We start from the raw sequence: 22,505 nt of genomic DNA, 5'->3' as shown, positions 1-22,505 counted from the left end.
GATGGGAAATGATTGCTATGTCTTTGACCCCAACTGTTTTCCAGTAGAATGGTAGATGGTTGGATGTTAGTAGGAGATATTGATTAGGTACTCTAGGTCTTTTCAGAAGACTACTTTGTTTAGAGTGAGCACAATGTTTAAATTTTCAGTAATGATACATAGTAGCCCTGAAATTAAGAATGACTAGTTATTTCTGGATGACAAAATAACAGCTGACTTTGTTTGCCTTGTATGTGTATGTTTTTAGGTTTTCCTGCCATCTGCAATTTACTGTTGAAAAGCTACTGACAATTTTTTTTAAAGGAAAACATCACAAGGAGCTTGGTTTCTGGCGTTTTTATTGTGATTGTGCAAAGCATTAGAATTTGAAAAGCAAAGAACATTTACCAAGGGAAAAAGGAGCTAAGACTTCACTGTAGTTTTAGCCATGGATCCACATTTTTAGGGGAGGAAATGCCATCATTTAGTGATAGAATCTAGGAGTCAGAGCACACAGGCCCTGTGATTAAACATATGCTAAAGCTCTGCCATTGGCTGGTATTTGGTCTGGTCTCAACATAGGGTGCTCAGATTGGTCATGGTACAGCCTTCAATGCAGCAGAGAGTTTGTAAATCTTGTCTTGACTTCACCCAATGCTTCTTTGACTCCCAAAGCTCTTTCGGGGTTATCTGTCTGTCATGGTTGTACTTCTCTCCTGAGAAATCCTCCTTGGGAAGGTTGTATACTATGTCTTCTCCTGAGGCTTCATGTCTAGTTCCGAGGTGAAAGAAATCTCTTCTCTCTGCTGTTGAAAGATTATATACATATAATAATAATAATAAATATTTATTAGAAAGTTCTGACAAGGAAGGCAGCAACCATGTTCTACTCTTGGAGAAAGGAGTTCAATTTCTGAAATGGAACAATGTTACATATGATTTTTTTTAATGTTGAAATGGTTTCAAGGAGATTTTCAGAAGAATTCAGTCATGTCTACTTTTCATTTTACAGAAGGGGAAACTTGAATGCAAAGAAAAGTCAGTGTTAATGGCATGCAATCCTGACTAAGGGTTGGAGCCACAGTATGACTCTACTACTGGCTCCTCTGCTCCATAACCAGCAGCTTCTGAAGGTATTAGTTGCATGCTATAAGCAAAAATCAACACTGTACATGCCTTGCAAAGATGATCAGTAAGCAAGGATGTAAGAGATATGTTGTTATTTATTTTTAGAGGACAGCACTGGGGCTGAAGAGAGAGCTCCAGCTTACTAGAAAGGCACTATACCATTTGAGCCATGACCCCAACCCAGAAGTAGAAATTCGGACCTCTGTATCTGAAAATAAAACATTGATCACACTGTTTTTTGTCTGTGTTGTATGTTCCTACCATCCACAAATATGTATCTTTAACTTTTAGTTTAAAACTTACTTGTCAGTGCCTTAACACACTGACAATTATCAAGAAAAATTAGATGATTTAATACTGGTAAACCAGTTATTGAGCAGACAAACAATGTATAGGAAAACACTGAAAATTTGTAAAAGTTTTAATAAATAGTGTTTTTATTTCACTGCTTTCAAAAAGATAGACTTGTAAACACCATTTCACTGCCCCATATGCTTCAGAGAAATTCCAAATATATTTTTTGCAGTGCATTTTGATTTGCTATTCCAGAACTCAGTGGCAATATGGTAAATTATACTTACTCTCTTAAAATTAAAAACCCGTGGCAGAGCACAGTGGTTCACACCTGTAATCCCAGTTAGTTGGGAGGTGGAGATGAGGAACATCACAATTTGAGGCCAGCCCAGGCAAAAAGTTAACAAGATCCCCATCTCAACCAATAGTCTGGGCATGGCGGTATACACCTACCATTGCAGCTTCAGAGGAGGTATAAATAGGAAGATCATTAACCAGGACTTTTCAGGTACCAACATAAGGCCCTTTTAGAAAATAAATTCAAAGGGTTGATGGATATGGTATGGGGATGTGTGGTTCAAATAGTAAAGTACTTGCCTTGTCAATTACAAGGCCCTCAGTTCAACTTCTAGTAATAATGAAAATTTAAGTTTAAGCTTAAGAAACTTTTTACTTCTGTTAAGATCTACTAATAGTAACCTCAGTGGTAAAGTGGTAATGACCATTTCATGATATATCAAGACATTAGTCTGCCAAAATGTGAAAAATGTGGGTAACTTTCTAAAATATTTTGCTTGCTAAAATTATTTTAAGATAGATTGAAAACCTTAAATCATATATAGTGCTGTGATGTTTAGTATGTTATCAGTTCTTAATGATTTCATAATAAAACATAGCAAATTCAATCAATTACTAATACAGAATCTTAAACCAAGCAAAAGCTTAAAAAAAGACAAAGGCTACGTGGCATGATATCAAACATATGTAAAATTGAAGAAGTTGAACTCACAAAGGGAAGGAGGAACATGGTGATTATGTGGAACTGGGGTAGGAATAGAGGCACTGGGGAAATGTTGATCACTAGGTTAAGAAGATCTATCAAGAGATCTATTGTTCAAGAGATCTATTGAACAAGATGATGACTAGAGTTAATAATAACTCTATTCTTAAAATCGCTAAGAAAGTAGACTTTCTATTATTATGCCAATAAAGTGATATGTGGAGTAATAGATGTTTGCTTGAATTAGCTATGCCACAATGCATCCAATATTCATTTTAGAAACCCATTTCTATACACCGTTCTATCATATTTGACAGCGAATATATACATTTGTGCATTAAAAAATGAGATAGGGGCTGGGAAGGTGGCTCAGTGGTAGAGCGCTTGCCTTGCATGCACGAGCCTCTGGGTTTGATTCCTCAGCACCACCTAAATAGAAAAAAAATGGAAGTGGCGCTGTGGCTCAAGTGAGCTGAAGAGCTGAGGGACAGTGCCCAGGCCCAGAGTTCAGACCCCATGACCAACAACAACAACAAAAAGATATATACATTAATCAAGATGCATTGCACTTATCATCTGACTGATGGAATTAAAACCTCTTTGTACAATTACATAATAATAAAAAAGAGCCATAAATGTAACCTCACACTAATACAGGCTTTGCACAAAGAATCCTAATCAAAGTTATAAGTTCTGTGAACTAAAAGAAAAAAAAATAAGTTGGTTCCATCACTATTACTGAAATTCTTTTTCATCTTCAAAATTCCGATCAGACAATTCTTACACCTAGAACTCCATCCTACTTTACCATACCCCTCACAACTCTCTAATTTTACAGATGCTTCAGGGTCTCTGTTAATATCAGCTCTTCAATGCAGTCATTCATTGCCACTTTTCCCTCTCTTGGGATGTAGCGTGGCTCTGGAAGTCAGCGAGACCTGGCTTGCTTCCTTGTCTCACTGCTGGCCAGCTGGGCAAACAGTTTTCTCCTTGGTAAAATAGTAAGTGATAATTATATTGTTTACTTCACAGGATCTTTATCACAAAGTTGAATGAAATATTGCACATGAACCTGTCTGGTACTTAAATTTGTTCTCAGTTAAAAGTCATTCCTCCTTCGATTCTTAGTTAATATTGACCCGAATTTTAACTCACTACGTTCTATGATTATGACTATCCCTAGGTAGAAATCTTGCTAGTTTAACATGCACCTCATCATCTACATCTCTGTCTTCCACAGTACCTATCATAGAGGCTGAGCTCAACGAAGCAACCATGCAGTCAAATGATGTGAAAGATTAAAGAACACAGACCTTTGTCATTTGAAAGGTAGCATTCTCATTTCTTTCCCAAGCCACTTTCAGTTAATTTTGATAATTAATCTTCTAAATTAAAATGCAAATGGCTTTCTATTTCTTAGAGAAATGGTTCCTAAAACAATAATTTTTTTAAAAGAAGTTGAAGGGGCTGAGGGCATAGCTCATGTGTAGAGCTTTGGCCCAGCAAGCTTGAAGTCCTGCGTTCAGACCTCAGCACCACCAAAAATAAACACATAAATAAATAAGCAAGACAAATAAATAAGAGCTTTGAAAGTGAAAGAAACACACAGGAACCTATAAAGGGGACACATGAGTTCAGTTACCTTGTGTTACTTGTGGGGTTCCTTCCAGACGTCTTCTCCACCTGGAGCTGGCACATATATAGACGACTGTCCTCACGTACTCTAGGCCACAGAGCCTCACTGCCTTCTCACTCTTCCCTTCTGAGATGGCAAGGAGGACAGAGAATAGAAATAAAGTGAAGAGGGAGACTTTCATTTTGCTGAGGATCCAGTGAGAATCTGGTATCTGGTGAATATTGCTCGATCACATTCTGAAGTTGCCTTGACCAATTTATACTAACTGTGCTGATGTTTTATTGGTGAGGACTTTAACAATATTTACTAAGTACATACACTACAGTATGGAGTTTTGATAATGTGCTTTTATGATGACAGCCTGTGATTCAGTCACTTCTGAACACCTTACTTACACACTTACTTACACAATTTGTGAGGCAATAAACAGGCATTTTCCTTGAGGCATCACAGAAACTCAAGGATTGTGGAAGCTGCTAAGTATGAGTTTCAATCCTCACTTTGCCCTTGCCACTTTGCCACTTATGAACACAGAGCACATTTTAAACTCTTTGAACACAATAACCATTTATCTAGAATGGTAAAACCCATCTGGTGAGGGTTTTTTTAAGTGTTAAAATCACCATCTGGGGATGTAACTTAGTGGTAGAGCATGAATAGCATCATGGGTTTGATACTCAAAACCCCCTCCCCTAAAACACACACACACACACACACACACACACACACACACACAAATGTTAAAGCAATGAGAAATCATACTTTTTTGTTGTTGTTGTCAGTCATGGGGCTCAAACTATGGGTCTGGGTGCTGTCCCTCAGCTCTTCATCTCAAGGCAAGTGCTCTACCTCTTGAGCCACAGCACCACTTCCGGTTTTTTCATGATTTATTGGAGATTAAGAGTTTAGAGGACTTTCCTGTCTGGGCTGGCTTTGAATCTCCATCTTCATATCTCAATCTCTTGAGTAGCTAGGATTACAGGCTTGAGCCACCCACACCTGGCAAGAAATCATATGTAACAATGCATATCATCATGTGTTTTCTAGTTACCAGATCTATAATGTTAAATAAGTTATTGAAATGTCTCTGTTTTGTAAAGTTCAAGGATAGTAGAAACTAATAGAGTTGATCAGATTACATATCACACTGACAAAATCAGTACTCTGTAATTGTTGGTTACATTCTTTCCTCACCATCAGAATAGACTAGACAAGCTACCTTCTCTTCAAATTTCAGAAGAATGTCTCTAACTCGACTCTTCCTTGTTACCCTCCCTTTATGAATTGGTTATGCATATCTCTGTGGGCATTTATGTTATAATGAAAGTGAATCCATAATCCCAAACAGCTGAACTAGAAAGGTAAGTTACCTTACATGTCAGATATATTCTTTTTTTTCAGGACTATTTTTTTATTTTTATTTTATTGTCAAGGTGATGTACAGAGGGGTTACAGTTACCTTAGTAAGATAGTGAGTACATTTCTTGTCAAACTTGTTATCCCTTCCCTCATTTCAAGTATATTCTGGAACTGTAAAACCTATGATTACCCTCACTGATCCCTCCAGATTCAACCTAGTAAACCTTCCTTGCCAAGTTTTATGGTCTCATCAGTGTTCATCTTAATTTGAAATGCAAAGGGAAGACCACCAAGACCTAATCTCAGTCTGTGGCTACATGGAGGCAAGGAAAACAATCTGATCAGTTGCCTGCACATGCCTACACACAACAGGTAACGACAATGATGCCAACTTTGGGGACTTTTCCTCTAAATTGAGAGTTTCCTGTAAATTGAGAGTTAGATTGGATTGCTTAAAAGCTGTTCTGAACTTGAAAAACTATGTCTTGCTATAATTATCTGATTATGTTACTCCCGCCTCAAAAAACTTTTAGTAACGTGATGGACAGAATAAAACCCAGTCTAGTATTTAAGTTTCTTCTCTCAGGCCCACAAATATCACTCCTTTCTCATACTTCAGGGTCCAAGGAAAGAGGACAATCAACATGAAAACAAATCCTCCTGTCTCTTAACTGACCAATTTGTTCTTTCTACACCTAACTGAAGTATTTTGTTTCAAAGTTTACACGACTTTTCTTCCTTATCTAGTCTGTATCTCGGTCAGTTGGTTTTTAATATAACTTAATTAATTCAGTCTGCTTTAACAAAATATCAGAGGCTATGTAACATACACAACAACAATTTATATTTCTCATAATTGTAGAGGCTGGAAATTGCAAGATGGAATGCCAGGAAGATCCAGTTCTGGTGAAGGTTCTCTACTGTGGTAGACTGCTGTTTCCCACTGTAGTCTCATATGGCAGAAGGAGTAAGCTATATGCGTGTTTGTGTGTGTGTGTGTGTGTGTGTATACATATATATGAACACTAATCTCAGTCATGAGGGCCCCATCTTAATGATTTGATCATCTCACAAGGGCCTCTTCTGCTAATACCAGTACTCTGGGGGTTAACAGTTTCAATATTAGGCTGGTAGGAACATAAGCACCCAGACTATAGCAGTATGTAATTTTCCTCCTGTTTTAGTTTCTCCATCTGGGAGAGTAAAATTATCTTTCTTTTATCATTTTATATTGAAATTGGAGTTCTTGAAAGCTGGAATGAGTTAGTGTATATAAAGAAGTAATGTTATGAGCCAAAAATCCTTTAATAACTAGATATCAGAATCAGTACATCTATCTCTTATATGCTGTTTATCAAGGAACAAGTATAGATACAGAATGCCCAGTAGATGGAGTTTAGGTGAGTTGGCACAAATTGTAAATATTGTCTTGGCATCAGATTTGGAAAATAAGATCTAAGTCTGTGTGACCAAAGGCAATATACTTACTGTCTCTTTGAGTCTCCGTTTCTTCATTTGTAAAATATAGTTAATTGCTCTGACTCTTGTTAGGGTAGTTGTAAGGATTAAGTGATGCAGAGTACTGATCAGAGCCTAGCACAAAGAGAGCTTTCAATAGGTTGATCATTGAAAGGAATTATAATAGTAATAGTTCCAACAAATAATGCCTAATGTCCTCAGTGGTAAAGTGCTTGAGATTTAATATTTATATTCTATGAGACTATGAAAAAGTACTTAACATGTAATTTGATTTTCTTTCTATTTTTTCCTTTTTCAAAATTCCACATGATCCCTTAAGGTAAACTGGAATTATAACATTGATAAATTAGAGCGCATTACATGTAATTATTTTATGTTGGTAATTATGAGATCACTATGTATCAATTCATTAGGAAATATGAGTTTGTTGATATTTTCTAACATGAAGCTAGCTAATATTCTATACTTTCAGTGGGAACTTCAGTCATGACAGTATTGTTCATCAAACTTTCTGGGAGTCATTTACAACCCCCTCTTCCCACTCAATTCTCCATTGACTAAAGCTTTCTCTATTCACTAATATCCCTTAAATCATCGTGTCATCAGTTCTACCTTCTAAAGTTCTCTATGGTTTGCTCATTGCCCTCTATTCCCTCTATCATGACCTCAACGTTCATTTGCAATGGCCTCACAAATAAGTCCATTTGATATAAGTCCATTTTCTAGCTGCCCAGGATAGTCTTTCTAAAACATGTGATTATTATCCACCTTTGACATCTCCCTCAAGACTTTTATTTCCCTTTAAGAAAAAAATTTGCATCTCTTTAACACAAGCTACAAGATATTTCATGATCTAGCCTCTCTCTATTTGTTTAGATCCAGTCATTCTAGATACTCCCAAATTAAATACAGCAGCAATAACAAATACTTGACAAATGTAATTCCATAACTTCTTGCTCTATTCAGGCCTTTATACATGCTGAAACTTCTTTTCATCTATTCTTTAAATTTGGTTACTTTTTCTACTCTAAAATACATGTGGATTGGATATTGAAATAAAATTTATTTTCACAATTTTGCACATAACTTTATGGGTTAAACTTGCCACTCACGGCAGTAGGTTTTTTTATTTTATTGTAAAGATACTATACAGAGGGTTACAGTTACATGAGTGAGGTAATGAGTACACTTCCTCTTGAACATTGTTACCCCCTCCATTGTTTTCCCCCTACCATCCCCTCCCTCCCTCCCTTCCCCGAGGTTCTTTTTTTTTTTTTATTGTGATTAAGTGATTACATAATTTCCAGAAATTCACAGTATTGTGGAATAATGATGCTCATTTAAAGTCACAAGTTCATTTTAACTTTCCTGGAGCAAATTGTCTATCACAGTCTGTAATATATAACAGTGTTCACATGTTATATACCATATATGTGATCAGCAGCATGGGGATATTTAGTAGTGGTTCAACCAGATGAGTGGGAGTTCTTTGTTTCTTAAGTCCTGTTAGTTTTGTCATATCACCTAACATTTTGGATTTAGCATCCACTTATCAGGGAGACCATGTACCGTTTGTCTCTTCGTTCTTGGCTAACCTCGCTCAACATGATTCCTTCTAGCTCCATCCATTTCCCTGCAAATGCCATTATTTTGTCATTTCTAATGGCTGCATAATATTCCATTGTGTATAGATACCACAATTTTTGGATCCATTCATCTGTGGTGGGGCATCTAGGTTGTTTCCATATCCTAGCTATTGTGAACAGTATGGCAGTAGTTTTTTGATGTCTTATGAAAAAGAATTGAAATACATAAAATTGGGAAAAAACATAAAATTCAATACCAAAAAATATTAAAAATAGGAAAGGACCCAAATAAACATTTTTCCAAAGAAGGCAAAGAATGGCCAGCAGATATATAAATAGCATCACCAATTATGGAGAACACAGATCAAAACCACAATGAAATGCTACCTTACAAGTTAGGGTGGCTATTATCAAAATGACAACAAATGTTGGCAAGCATGGAGAAAGGAATTCCTTGTGCATGCTTATTATAATATAAATTGGTACTGCTATTGCTGAAAACATCCATCTTCCTCCAAAACTAAGTACATATATATGAATATATGTGAATGTATATATATATATATATATTCATATGATCTAGGACTTCTATTATATATATGCAAAAGACATGACATCATATCTTAAAGAAATATCTTAACTCTCATATTCACTTCAGCATTATTCACAACAGTCAAGATGTAAAATCAACTTGAATGCTATTCAAAAATAAAGATGTGGTGTGTGTATATAAAGGTTATGTGTACTTGTGTGTATTGAAATATATCTTAAAAACAATAATAAACAGAGGGACCAGTTTGTATGGACATAAAAAGTTTTTTTTAATATCTTCTTTGCACTCTCAGATTAAGTGAATAAAGAGTAGATAATCAAAATAAGTGTAATAATTTGAAAACTCAATCAAATTATTATCAGTGAGTTTTGATGGATCCCATTCTAGAATCCTTTGCTTTCCTGGGTAATGGTGCTATATCTTTTCATCAATTACTTATTAAAGAAGATACATATTTCATGAAGGATAATTTAGTTGTTCTTAATGTTACATAAATGTCTTGTTAGTTTTTAAAATGCAGTGTTCATTTTTATAAAAGCCATCACAATGTTTTATATGTTCCAACTTGGCGTACACATTGCACTTTCTGCTTAACCCAGAAATTAGTTTCATGTAAACTCTAGGCCTTTTAGTTTTATCACCAAATGAATAGAGCAGTTCCAGGAAATGAGGACTGATAGCCTTGTAAATGTTCTATGGGCTGGAGGACAGATTTGAATATTGAACAAAATCCTGAGCAAACAGGTCACAAGGCCTAAATGCTGTTGTGAAGGAACAAATGAGGTCAGTAGTCTGTGTCCTTGGAAGCAAGAGAGAGCCATGAAGGGCAAAAAGGTTCTTAAAAGACCAAATCCTGGAAACATAGCTCTTGAGGTGGTTAGAAGGAAATTGCCATTTTTGAATACTATTGTATATGTACTTTGGAAGTGCTTTACTTTGGAGATACATTGTTCCTTATATGGCTGGGAAAATATAGACTCAAGAAATAACAACAGTGTTCACACCAAAAGCGGTCACTGATTAGTTTTTGTTCTTTGTCTTAGGGGGGAAATTGACTTTATCAACAAGGAAAGCTACAACTATGTTTACCAACCTTGCCGTCTGATTTTATGTCCTCTATGTAGTCTACAGTTAAAATGTTTTAACCTTAAACTATTAGGAAAATGACACACATGATATTAATTGTATATAAAGGGCAAGTGAGACTACAATTCACCTATAACTTAATAATTCATTCAACAAATATGTAATTTCTTGGTGAGAAAAACACATAATCCCTACTCTGAAAGAGCTTACAGTATAGGAGGGAGGAAGACACTAAGAAAATGATGACAGAAATGAACTTTACAACTTTGGTGCGGGGGGGGGGGGGGGGGTTGGGAGGGAAGGATGGGAAGGGATGGGAAGGGGAAACAAAGGAGGAGGCTATAATGCTTGATAAGAAATGTACTCATTATCTTGCCCATGTAATTGTAAGCCCTCTGTACAGTATTTTCACAATAAAAAAAAAATAAAATAAAATGATGACACAAACTTTCAGTATAGCAGGTATGAATCTCAGTTTGGAAACTCAGTTACTCAAGAAATATAACTTATTTTCTTTAACTCAATTTAATTTCTGATTTCAGGTCTCTTCTCAGCTAAAGCAGCAAGTGAATATCAGCCCAACTCAGGCTTATTTTTCTTCCTTTCCCTTTCCCTTTGGATACAATCCTAGCATCTTAATCTGTCAAGGCCCTTCCACCAGTGCCTGGCTTCTTCAGTATTAATAGCTCTTTGCAGCTTCTACACATTACTGGTTCCACGGGGAAGTGTTTTTCAAAGTTGACTGTATTTTCTCCTAGGTCATACTACTTTATGGAAGAGGTTTTTTCAGAAGCAAGACACAGGTATCTTCTTTCATGTGAATCCATGGAACTCTCTCTTTTCCCTATGCCCATCCCTGAGGAGAGTCCATGTTTCCTTCTATTTTTATTTTTTTGGTCCGGTCCTGGGGCCTGAACTCTGGGCCTGGGCGCTGTCCCTCAGCTCTTCAGCTCAAGGCTAGTGCTCTACCTCTTGAGCCACAGCGCCACTTCCAGCTTTTTTCTTTTTGCTTATGTGGTGCTGAGGAATTGAACCCAGGGCCTCATGCATGCAAGGCAAGCGCTCTACCACTGAGCCACCTTCCCAGCCCCATGTTTCTTTTTATGTGAAAGCTATGTGGTTCATGTCCTAACTACCTATGTTCTATGCTTTTGTAGAACAAAGTGATTATCTTTGTTGTAATTCTGAAATTGCCAGGTGAAAGATAAACTCTTTTGTGCAAATCTACATGCATGGGAGAATCATTTAAGACTGTGAGATCGATGGGGAGAACTTGTAAGAAGTTCAGCACTTTAAGATCACCTGTTCATGGATGACATTGACAGAATACATCTACAGTAGTCACAATGCAGGACATTGACATTGATCAGGATACATTGTACTCAAAATCTGACTTGTTGAATTGAAACCCTTTGTACAACTACCTTTTTTTTTTTTTTTTTTTGTCAGTCATGGGGTCTGAACTCTGGGCCTGGGCACTGTCCCTCAGCTCTTTAGCTCAAGGCTAGTGCTCTACCAGTTGAGCCACAGTGCCACTTCTGTATTTTTCTGCTTATGTGGTGCTGAGGAATGGAACCCAGGGCCTCATGCATGCAAGGTAAGCACTCTACCACTGAGCTACTTTCCCAGCCCCCCTAAATTTTTTTAAAAGGTGCATTTTCCAGGACCTGAAAAGAAAATTGTAAAAATAAATTTTAAACTTCAAAAAGGAACATAATTATTCAGTTAAAGTAACTTTTATTTTCATACACAAAGTATTTTGAAATTTCAGTCTTTCAGAAAGACAAAGATAGTCATGATGACTTAGGGTAAAATTTTATAATCCCTATAACCTGATCTAAAGTCTCAAATGATCTAAAAATGTCCTTGATTTTGTTTAAATGATAGTTTCAAAGAAACAGAGACTGTGGTGTAGTGAGTACTTGTAAAGGTAGTTCTCACTTCTGCACTGATTCCAAGTTTAGCCTGTGTTTGTCTGAATACATATACTGGGACAGTGCCCAGGCCCAGAGTTCAGACCCCATGACTGACAAAAAAAAGGTAGTTGTACAAAGGGTTTCAATTCAACAATACATATACATATATGATTACATATACACATATATAAATATACACCCATGTATATGTGCATATGAATGTATATACACAAACACAGGTTTTTCTAGAGAGTTTAGTGAGTTCCACATCTTTTACTCTCTCTTCTCTGTCCATAATGCTTTGCAGATCAGGCCATATGTCTTATGGCATCAGCTAACAAATCTAGGACTACAGAATGCATGGAACTGCCTGTTAGCGATCTGTACTCACAACTCTTCCCAACACCTCTAGAACCCTTCAAAATGTAGCATACTGGTATGGCTTACAGATCAAAAACTTTGAACTTTCTTGGTAAACATCCATGTAAGTCTGGGCTTAATGGTCAGAGTAGATTCTAAGCATACAGAGAAGGGAGGCTTGATGTATTTCAGATCAAACAATGCAATGCTGTTTAAACAATGCAAGTCTGATGTTTGATATTATGATTTTTGTTTGCCACATAGTCTACCAAAGATCTGTTGTTCCAGCATCCAAATCTAAGTGGATTAAATTTAGGCTCAAATTTGGATATTAGAATCTATTTTTTCATCAAACTAACAACTGCATAGTTGTAAGTTCTGGAAAATGGAACTTAGAAAGTAGAAGATTTAGCCAGGTACCACTGGTTCATATCTGTAATCCTAGCTACTTAGGAGGTTGAGATCTGAAGATTACAGTTCAAAGCCAGCCCAGGCAACTCCATGAGATATGTATCTCCAATTAAGTATCAAAACAGCCATTAGTGGAGCTATGGCTCAAGTAATAGAGTTAGCCTTGAGCAAAAAAGTTCAGGGACAGTGCCCAGAACCTGAGTTCAAGCCCTACAAATGGCATACAAAAAAGAAAAGGAAAAAAAAGAAAGCAGATTTAAATGTTGGTAGAATCTATTATAAAGATATTTTGGTTTAAGTAAGTCTAATAACTTTAAATTTTTTTATCGTGAAAATACTGTACAGAGGGGTTACAATTACATGGGCAAGATAGTGAGTACATTTCTTATCAAGCATTGTAGCCTCCTCCTTTGTTTATCCTTCCCATCCCTTCCCATCCTCCCTCCCCCCAATCCTCCCCCCACCAAGTTGTAAAGTTCGTTTTCGACATGACAACTTGTACTTCTCATTGTTGTAACAGGTCCACCTGTATCCTTATTTAAACGACTTGTTTTTCCCCTTCTCTTCCACAAATTATACCGACATCAAATACAGTGAAAGCAGGGGTTATACTGTGGGGGAATAACTTTAAATTTTGCTTCTATAAATAACTTTCCAAACTAGTTGGACATTTTATAAGTATTCAAATTTATTCATATATACATCAAATATACCAAGGAGTAGAAACAGCTTCAGAAAATTTCAAACTAAGCACATATTTCTGAAATAAAAGTTAATTAAATTTAAATGGAAATTATATATCAAGTATTATTTTCTACAGTCATAAATCCCAATTTATGATATACAATAGATTCTACTAAACAGTGAACTCTGTTCCTTCTTCTTTAAACAGCAAACAGAAATAGTTCAGGAGTGATGGATTATCCTGGTTGACTTGACTTGGGTCCAAGCAAAGCATTTATTATATTTTCCTGAAAAAGAAAAAAAGTCACATATTTACAGTGCAATAAAACACAATGTAAAAGGTGAGGTAGTCTTTAAAATGCCATTAAAATTTTTATAAGTTCAGTGATACATATGTAAAGGGCATCCAAGAAGATCATAAAATGGGAACAAACAAAGGTAAGCTTAAACAATAATACCTACTTCCTAGTAAAAAACCTATACTTTCCTATGAAAGTCTATTTTAATAAAGCTTGACAAATAATTTTATAAGGCTTCAATAAGAGGACAAACTTGATACTTTGCTATTAATCCTTACAGTTGAAAGCTGGGCTATCTCATCTGTAAAGTATTTGTTACCCTTAGTGATACATTCAGTTCCTTTCTCCTCTGTTAATTCTGGATTTAGAGAACAGATCTTCTCAACTTCCACAAAGATTTTGTATTTTCATTTAATCGTACATAGCTTTGGATTTTAAAACAAGACAAATGATTATATACAAGAGAATGAAAGCCATAGAAGGAGATTAAGGAAGACAGTGGAATGTATAGTAAAAATACCAGAACTAGAAGCAGACCAAAGTTTTCTTTATCACATGTAAGATGTGATCCTGAGGAAAAATCTACATCTATTCTAAAGTTTATGAGAATGAAATAAGCTAACTAACATGAAAATGTCTTACAAAATCTAAAAAGTTATAAACCTTCTAGATAATACCACACAAGGCAGTTCCTGTCTTTGGGCCTATACTAAACTGTTTTTGGTATCCTTCACATATAAATTGACAAGTCCTGTCAGTTCTAACCTTAAAGTATTTCTCAAACCCCTCTCTTTCTATGTAGTCTATTACTTGGATCAATGAAGTAGGTCGCTTTATAATTTGTTCAATGTTGTATTCTTAGTGTCTCGGGTACTCTTACATAGTAGATAATAAATGGTTTATTCTTCCACTTTCAGTATTAATTTGTTCTATCTTACATATTTACAATTCTAAAACCCCATCTTGAACATTTCACTTTTAAAAACTTTGCCTTTTGTGAGGAAGAAATATAAACACTAAAAAGTGCAGAAAAAATATGGCAAACATTTTTATATTGATCCATAATGGTAAAAGTAGCATCCAAAATGTTCTCCAAAAGATTCCTCTAGAAAAAGAATTGCTTCTTGAAATGTCCCCACTGAAATTGACTTCCACAAAATTCTTAAACTGTAACTTTTTACAGCAAAACTTAGACCCCTGACAATGAACTGTCATCATGCTGGAAGAGCTGGAATTTCCCAAATTATGAAAGCACTTGTAGTAGTAAATCTTGTCAACAGTAAACAACATTATAAAGTTATAATTGCAAGCCTTCAGCTCCAGTCTTCTGTTCATACCAAGGATGAGGCAAGTGCTGCCCCTAACAATAAACCTTAATCTAAGGCTAAAGCCTAAAGTATTCTCATCTAGCAGGGTCAGAATATCAGAAATCATGTCATTTAAAATTTCCAGAGCTCAAGAGTCAAGAGTTCTTCTTCTCTGTAACACCACAAAGGGTGACTAGCTTCCAGAGAGGGAAGATGTGGTCCTAAAACCACTACTGATGCTTTCTCCATAGCTTTTATCCAGTGAATGCTTCTCCAGCATACCTGGAACACATGCCATCTGCTAGTATAAAACACGTAACTACTAAATCAACAAGTATCATTTTTTACTCAGATATTTTTAATAAAAGAAATAAAATTTTATTGACAAAAATTACATTCTTAGCCAGGTGCAGTGGTTCACCCCTGTAACCTGAGATTGGGAGGATTATGGTAATATGCCAATTGGGGTGGGGATGAGTTCAAAGGATGCCATCTCAACTTATAGCCTAATCACAAGGATGTATAGTACATGCTATTAGTTATATCAAGTATGTGAGAAGCTAAGATCATGAGCATCATGGTACCAGACCAGCCCAGGTAAAAGTTCACAAAACTGTCTCCAGTTGTCTCTCTGCTCAAGCCTTTCGTTTAATCTATAACAACACAATCACTCCTACATCTTAAACCATCTGAAACCATAAAGCACAATTCAAATTAGTCTCCTTGGTGAAAGCATTCTTCTTTTATATTTTTCTTTACCTCTTCTCATTTGCCTTTCAAAAGTGAATTATTTTCCTACTCAGCGTTTTCTGTAGAGCTGTGTTATTCTGGTATAAGACTTTTTTTTTCTTCTCCAGTTTCTCTTAGCTATATTGTCCTTTTCTTAGAAACCTTTAGTTTGTATATTTGTTCACTCAGATATTTAATTTAACACATCCACTTTAAGGTCCAGCATGTGCTAACACTAAGATAGATACCTGAAGATTCAAGTTTTCAAGTAGCTCAAATGAGTAATGCATACAAAATATTGTGATTCCAATTGATAAATACGAGTAAGCTTCTACAGATGTATATATAAGGAAAACAGATGAACAAGCATGTTGATGCTCACAGACAAATCTTTAATGCTACCCCAGAAAACACAACAAACATTTTAAAATAATTTAAACAACCCAACTTCATCAAGTTCAGAGTTTGTGAACAAGTTTTGAAAACTCCTGCAGAATGGTCCTAAAAGAATAATACAAGGCCCAGGACTTGCAATAAAAAAAGAATAATAAAGATTTTTTGTTTGTTTGGTTTTGTTTTTTGTTTGGTCAGTCGTGGGGCTTGAGCTCTGGGCTTGGGCACTGTCCCTGCGCTCTTCAGCTCAAGGCGAGCGCTCTACTGCTTGAGCCACAGTGCCACTTCCAATAAAGATTTTTTTTAATGATGAATTGAACCTTTAAGAGCTTATCTAAAATTTCAGATAAATCTTAAAACAGAGAATGAAAAAGGGTTGCTATGAACTATATTGGATCCGCATAAGTGGTTTTATAAGAAGTTGAATTAAGAATAGAATTACCCAGAAAAGGGGTAAAGGAGTGAGAAAAAGTAATAGAGAAAGTGAATGTGATCAAAATATATTCTATGCATGTATAAGGTATCAAATTAAATCTTTCACATTGTGCAATTAATATATGCTAATAAGAAAAAATAGTTTTTTAAATCTATTATAACCATTGAGTTGTACATCTTAGATAAGTTTCAAAGTGGGTAAAAACATCCTACTACTTGTTAAAATATTACCTAGTAAATGAATGTGAGAAATTAAAACTCTTAAAAATCTTGTAACATGAAAATAAGTGATGGGAGAGTATCGAGTAGAAAATGTAGTAGGAATAGAAGCTGTAGTTTTAAACCAGATGATCAAAGAAATTTTTACTGAAAAATTGACATCTAAGCAAAGAGTGAAAATGGATAAAGGAATGGGCTTTGTGGATTATATGTGGAATAAATGACATCTACTACCAAGCATTTTTTTTCATTTACTTATTTAACACTTGCAAGTCTATATAGTTTGATCTCTAGTTCTATATATGATTAATTTAATCAACCACATGATTTCTCCCACCATGTTTCCTTCTCATTGGCTACTAAAGTTTTTCCTTTAAAAAAATCATCACAAGTAACTCTATAATCAATTTCTTTTGCTTCTTTTATGAATATTTCTATAGTATAGAGTCACAAGAGAGGAGTTAATAGTTTAAGGGATCAATATTCCTTAAATATTTCATTCTTGTTATATTCTGGCCTTTTTGGCAAACTAGAGTTTGAAATTGGGACTCCTCAAACTTGATAAGCAGGTCCTCTACCAGTTGAGCTGTACCACCAACCCTTCCTGAACATTTCAAACATTTTAGATGGTCAAGTTGCTTCCAAAAGCTGTGTGTGGTAGCTCATGTCTGAAATCCTAGCTACCTCAAAGGCTGAGATCTAAACGACTATGATTTGAGTCTAAGCAGAAGAGTTCATCTCCATCAATAAAAACTGTAAGTGGTAGTATATATGCTTGTCATCACAGCTAGGAGGAAGTACAAATAGAAAGATTTCAGCCCCATCTGGCATAGATGTAAAACCTTATTGGAGAAATAGCTAAATCAAAAAGGACTAAGGTCATGGTTCTAGTGGCAGAATTCTTGCTTAGCAAACCCACATCCCTAAGTCCAAACCCTAGTACCACCACTAATGAAGTTACATCAGTGTCTAGTCAACCATTATTATGAATGATCTTAGCTTATCAAATGTTATGATAGACCCATAAAATTTTAAAAATAAATCTTGCTAATTTAATATGTGAAAATATTATCACAATTGGATTTAATAGTTTTTCTTTATTAGTGAGGTTGCATTTTAAAATATATTTTTAAAATTTTTGGTAAATAACTTTTCCCTGACTACTGCTCACTCTTCCACTGAAGTCTTAATGTTTTTGTTACTGGTTCATATATGGTTTTAATATTTAATATTTAACATTCTTTTCTTACTCATGTAATGTTCACCAGATTACTCTTTGCCTAGCAAGTTAAACATAAGAAACAGAAACATCTATTCTAAAAATGAGCCTCTAAAGACTGATCTGAGGATCTTGGTTTGAAGCCAACCAGGGCAGGAAAGTCCATGAGACTTTTATCTCCAATTAATCACAGAAAAAGCTCAAGTGGTAGAGTGCTCGCCTTGAGCAAAAGGAGCTTAGGGAAAACACCTAAGCCTAGAGTTCAAGGCTCAGGTGTAATAGAAAACAAACAAACCTCAAATGATACAAAATTGCTTGGCAAAATTCAGCAACAAAACTTTCCTTTTGAAGATGAGAGGAGAATAAGATAATACTAAGCCAAGAAAACAAAATCTTATTTTCCTCCAAAATTTTTGAAAATGTACAGCAAACTTCAGCTATATTCAATAATTATTACGTCCCAACAACACCAACCATTGGCACAATTTTAAGTTCTTCTGTATAACATCTGTAATTCTTACATTCAGTAATATTGTTATTCTCATTATTGATCTCAAATAGATAAAAAAGCAAGGCTTACAGAAAATAAACCTACTAGATACCAGGTCTACTTAGTGGCAACTTAGGTTCTTTCATTACGTCAACTTTAACATATCTACAAAATACACATTAATTGCACACTACAAAATCACAACTAAATATGCTCATGAAATGACATGAGATTTTTACTTTTGAGTCTTACCCGACTAGAATCTGAAGCAGTAGGCATATTTCTCAGTTCATATACAACAACATGTCCATCACTATCTCCCACTAGAAGGCAATCTGTTTGTTTGGAGAAGAGAACCGTTGTAAACTTGATTCCAGGGTTAGCAACATGCACAATCAGAGGGTCCAAACTGTAATTAAACATTTTACTTGTAAATTCAGTTGTTATATTAAAATGATCCTTTTAAAGACATATACCAAGAAAAGTTTGAGTGTTTTTTAAAATTTCATATAAAAGTAACCAAAAGCCTAGAAGTGTTTCCAAACTCAAAATTAACTGCCTCAAAATTAACCACTCCTTAATAGAAACCTTCATTCCTTCAATGAGCCAGTTTGATCAGGTAAATTAAAATACATTTCAATTTAGATGTGGTCTTATAAATTAAAATTTTTGTAATAGTTGATTTAGTGTGTCAATTTGGTGAGACTACCATAGTGTTTTGATCCAATGCTTCTCTACAAGTTCCTGTGAGTCTTTTTTTGGTTTTGTTTTGTTTTGAAAACATGATTAACACTTATATTAGCAGAATCTGAATAAACCTAACTACCCACAATAATGTAGGTGGGCTTCATCCAAATCACTAAAATTAAAAATATGGAAATCCCCTGCAGCGAAACAAAATTCTGCCCACAAAATACATTTGAATTCAGCACTAAAAGAAGATTGCTGGGAATTCCAACCCACCACCCTGTCCTGCAGACTGCAGACTTGCCAGTCCCATGACTGTGTGAGCTAATTTCCCAACACTAAGCTCTCTCAATATAGAGATGGAGATCGGAGATAGAGACAGAGGCAGAAAAAGATGAACACATCCTACACATTCTGGGAAGATCTGTCTAACAATTTTGTAAATAGTACATTTTTGTGGGGGGAAGAAGAAGTGTTGTTTGGTTTGGTTTGGTTTTAGTTTTGGTTATTTCGCTGTGTTGGGAATCAAAACCAGGGCCTTCTGTACACTAAACCAACACTACCACTGAGCTACACCCCCAGCCCATAATAATTGTCTTAACAAAAGAATATTTTGATCCAAATAAACATTTAAAAGTTAAAAAGGACATTTTTGAAAAGGATTTTTCCCTAGTCTTGGATGTCTAAAACAATTTGCTTTTTTAGAAATATTAAAAGTAGCAATTGGGCTGGGAAGGTGGCTCAGTGATAGATCTCTTGCCTTGCATGCATGAGGCCCTGGGTTCGATTCCTCAGCACCACAAAAGCAGAGAAAAAAAAAAGCCAGCAGTGGCGCTGTGGCTTAAGTGGTAGAGCGCTAGCCTTGAGGTGAAGAGCTTAAGGACAGCGCCCAGGCCCAGAGTTCAGGCCCCACAACCTGACCCAAAAAAAAAAAAGTAGCAACTTTTTAGAGTTGCTACTATTTTTCTGGTAAAACTATAGTTTTAAGTCAGTGGTTGGATTTAAATAGACATTAGTCATCTATCACAAGTAACTTGTAATATAATTCTTCACTTTATGTTGATACTGTTTTTAAAAATATTGCACAAAGGAGCTGCTATTCACCAGAGCAGTTTATGAATGCAGTGCATCTTGGTCAATGCCACCTCTTTCAACATTCTTACCTACTCCTCCCAAGACTCCCTCCACTTACTTATCCTAATTTTAGGTTATGTATTGAATTTTTGCCACTAAAAATAGTTTATGTGTACAATGCATCTTGATCTGTGTCATTACTTCAATATCTTCACACCCCCATTGGCCCACCCCATCAAAGTAAGTACCAGGAAATGGGTACTTACAAGGGAAGTGGGGCAGAAGAATGAAGTGGCAAAGGGAAAAGAATGCAGGCAAGAATTTATTGATACTATTTTAAAGAATGAGCCATGCCAAAAAAATTTAAGTACTGAGTACCTTTTCTTTATTTAATAGGATTAAATTCTTTTTTAATATATATATTTTTATTACCATCTTCTATTCCCCAAACACTTCCCCCTTTACAATCAACATTACATTTTTAATGGAAACAATGTCACTAGACAATCCAGAGGACCAGGATTTGAAGCTAGTCACAGCACAGACTGAATCTCCAAAATTTGGAAGTATGGCTCAAATGATAGAGTCATAGCTGGGTAAGAAAATGTAAGGTCTTGAGTTCAAACCAGAGTACTGTCAAAATAAATAAATAAATGAAATCCTATAGTTTATATCATTTATTTTAAAAAGTATTTTTCTGCTCCTTCTGTTAATAACTATCATGAAAACTTATACTTTCTAATGGAAGTAAAATCATTAAATATTTCCCACATTATATAAAGTTGCATATTAAGAATAGATTTTAAAAAAAAGAATAGATGAATCTAAATGGCTCCTGATAACTTCAGCGTAAGATCTTAAGTTAGTAAAATCATCAGTAGATACTAAAAAAATAATTATTTTGTCCCCTTCATTTATCTTATTTTTAATTTTAATTTAATTTTATTTTATTGTAAAGGTGATGTACAGAGAGGTTACAATTATATAAGTATTGAGTATATTTCTTGTCAAACAGTGTGACTCTCTCTATTATTTTCTCCTGCTTTCCCTCCCTCCTGTCTATCTGATTAAGGAGATACCTTCCTTAAGTAATGAAGAATCTTTCTTAGAAATGTAAGTAGGCATTTCTTCATGTGTCTATTGGCCATTCTTAATTCCTCTTCAGAGAAGTTTCTCTAAATCCTTAGCCCACTTATTTATCAGGCAGTTGTTTCTTTGAGGATTTGTTGTTGGGGGATTTAATTGTTTGAGTTCCAAGTATATTTTAGATATGAGACCCTTGCCTGTTGTATAGCTAGTGAAGATCTTCTCCCAATCTGTGGGCTTTCTATTGTTCTTACTAGCTATGTCCTTTGCCATGCAGAAGCTAAAAGACTCCACATAGAGCTCCCCTATGACCCAGCAATCCCATTTTTTGAGCATTTACCCAGATGATCACAAACAAGGCCATCCTAAGGCTACCAGCACAACTATGTTTATAACACCATTATTTACCATAGCTAAGATATGAACCAACCCAGATGTCCATTAGTAGATGAATGGATCAAGAAAATGTGGCATATATATATATATATATATATATATATATATATATATATATATATATATACACAAAAAAATGGAATCCTATGCCTCCATCAGAAAGAATGGCATCATTCCATTTGTTAGGAAATGCAAAGACTTGAAAAAAATTATATTAAGTGAAGTAAGCTAGGCCCAAAGAAACATAGGTCCCATGGTTTCCCTTATTTGCAATAACTTGTACATGTGTAGGACAAGCAGAAAAGGCCAAAAGCTCTGTACGTGTGACCATATAAGATGAAGTTAAGCGAAATGAACCCCAAGATAGGGACATAAATATCTTTTTTCTTTTTTTTAACTTTTTTTGGGGGGTCCGATTGTGGGGCCTGAACTCTGGGCCTGGGCGCCGTCCCTCAGCTCTTCAGCTCAAGTCTAGCACTCTACCACTTGAGCCACAGCACCACTTCCGGCTTTTTTCTTTTTGCTTATGTGGTACTAAGGAATCGAATCCAGGGCCTCATGGATGCAAGGCAAGAGCTCTACCACTGAGCCACCTTCCCAGCCCTCTTTTTTTTTCTTTCTTGCTATTGTTTCTAACGTATTTATAATGTACCATGTGATTTTTTATTTGTTTCTTGTATGTTCCTCCCCCATGGTATAA

The 22,505-nt window shown here is 35.4% G+C and overlaps 2 protein-coding genes across 3 annotated transcripts in view; both read right to left on the bottom strand.

Moving 5' to 3' along the window:
• Positions 1–552: 552 nt before the first annotated feature.
• Insl5 (insulin like 5) lies at positions 553–13,543 on the bottom strand. The gene is given in 3 exon segments (XM_042679600.1): positions 553–785; positions 4,044–4,222; positions 13,515–13,543. Coding segments are annotated over 3 exon segments (441 nt in total).
• Positions 13,510–22,505, bottom strand: part of Dnai4 (dynein axonemal intermediate chain 4) — a 61,634-nt gene continuing 52,638 nt past the window's right edge. For both annotated transcript variants that reach the window (XM_042679507.1, XM_042679515.1), the window contains exons 16-17: positions 18,815–18,971; positions 13,510–13,758 (exon numbers count right to left, since the gene is read on the bottom strand). In XM_042679507.1, the coding sequence (XP_042535441.1) occupies positions 13,708–13,758; positions 18,815–18,971 (208 nt within the window). In that variant the 3' untranslated portion in view covers positions 13,510–13,707. The remainder of the gene's footprint in view (positions 13,759–18,814; positions 18,972–22,505) is intronic.

Source organism: Dipodomys spectabilis, unplaced genomic scaffold (genome assembly GCF_019054845.1).
Source record: "Dipodomys spectabilis isolate Male_0828 unplaced genomic scaffold, ASM1905484v1 ptg000002l, whole genome shotgun sequence".
Classification (NCBI taxonomy): domain Eukaryota; kingdom Metazoa; phylum Chordata; class Mammalia; order Rodentia; family Heteromyidae; genus Dipodomys; species Dipodomys spectabilis.
The sequence above is the reverse complement of the archived record's forward strand: the minus strand, read 5'-3'. Positions and strand labels throughout refer to the sequence as shown.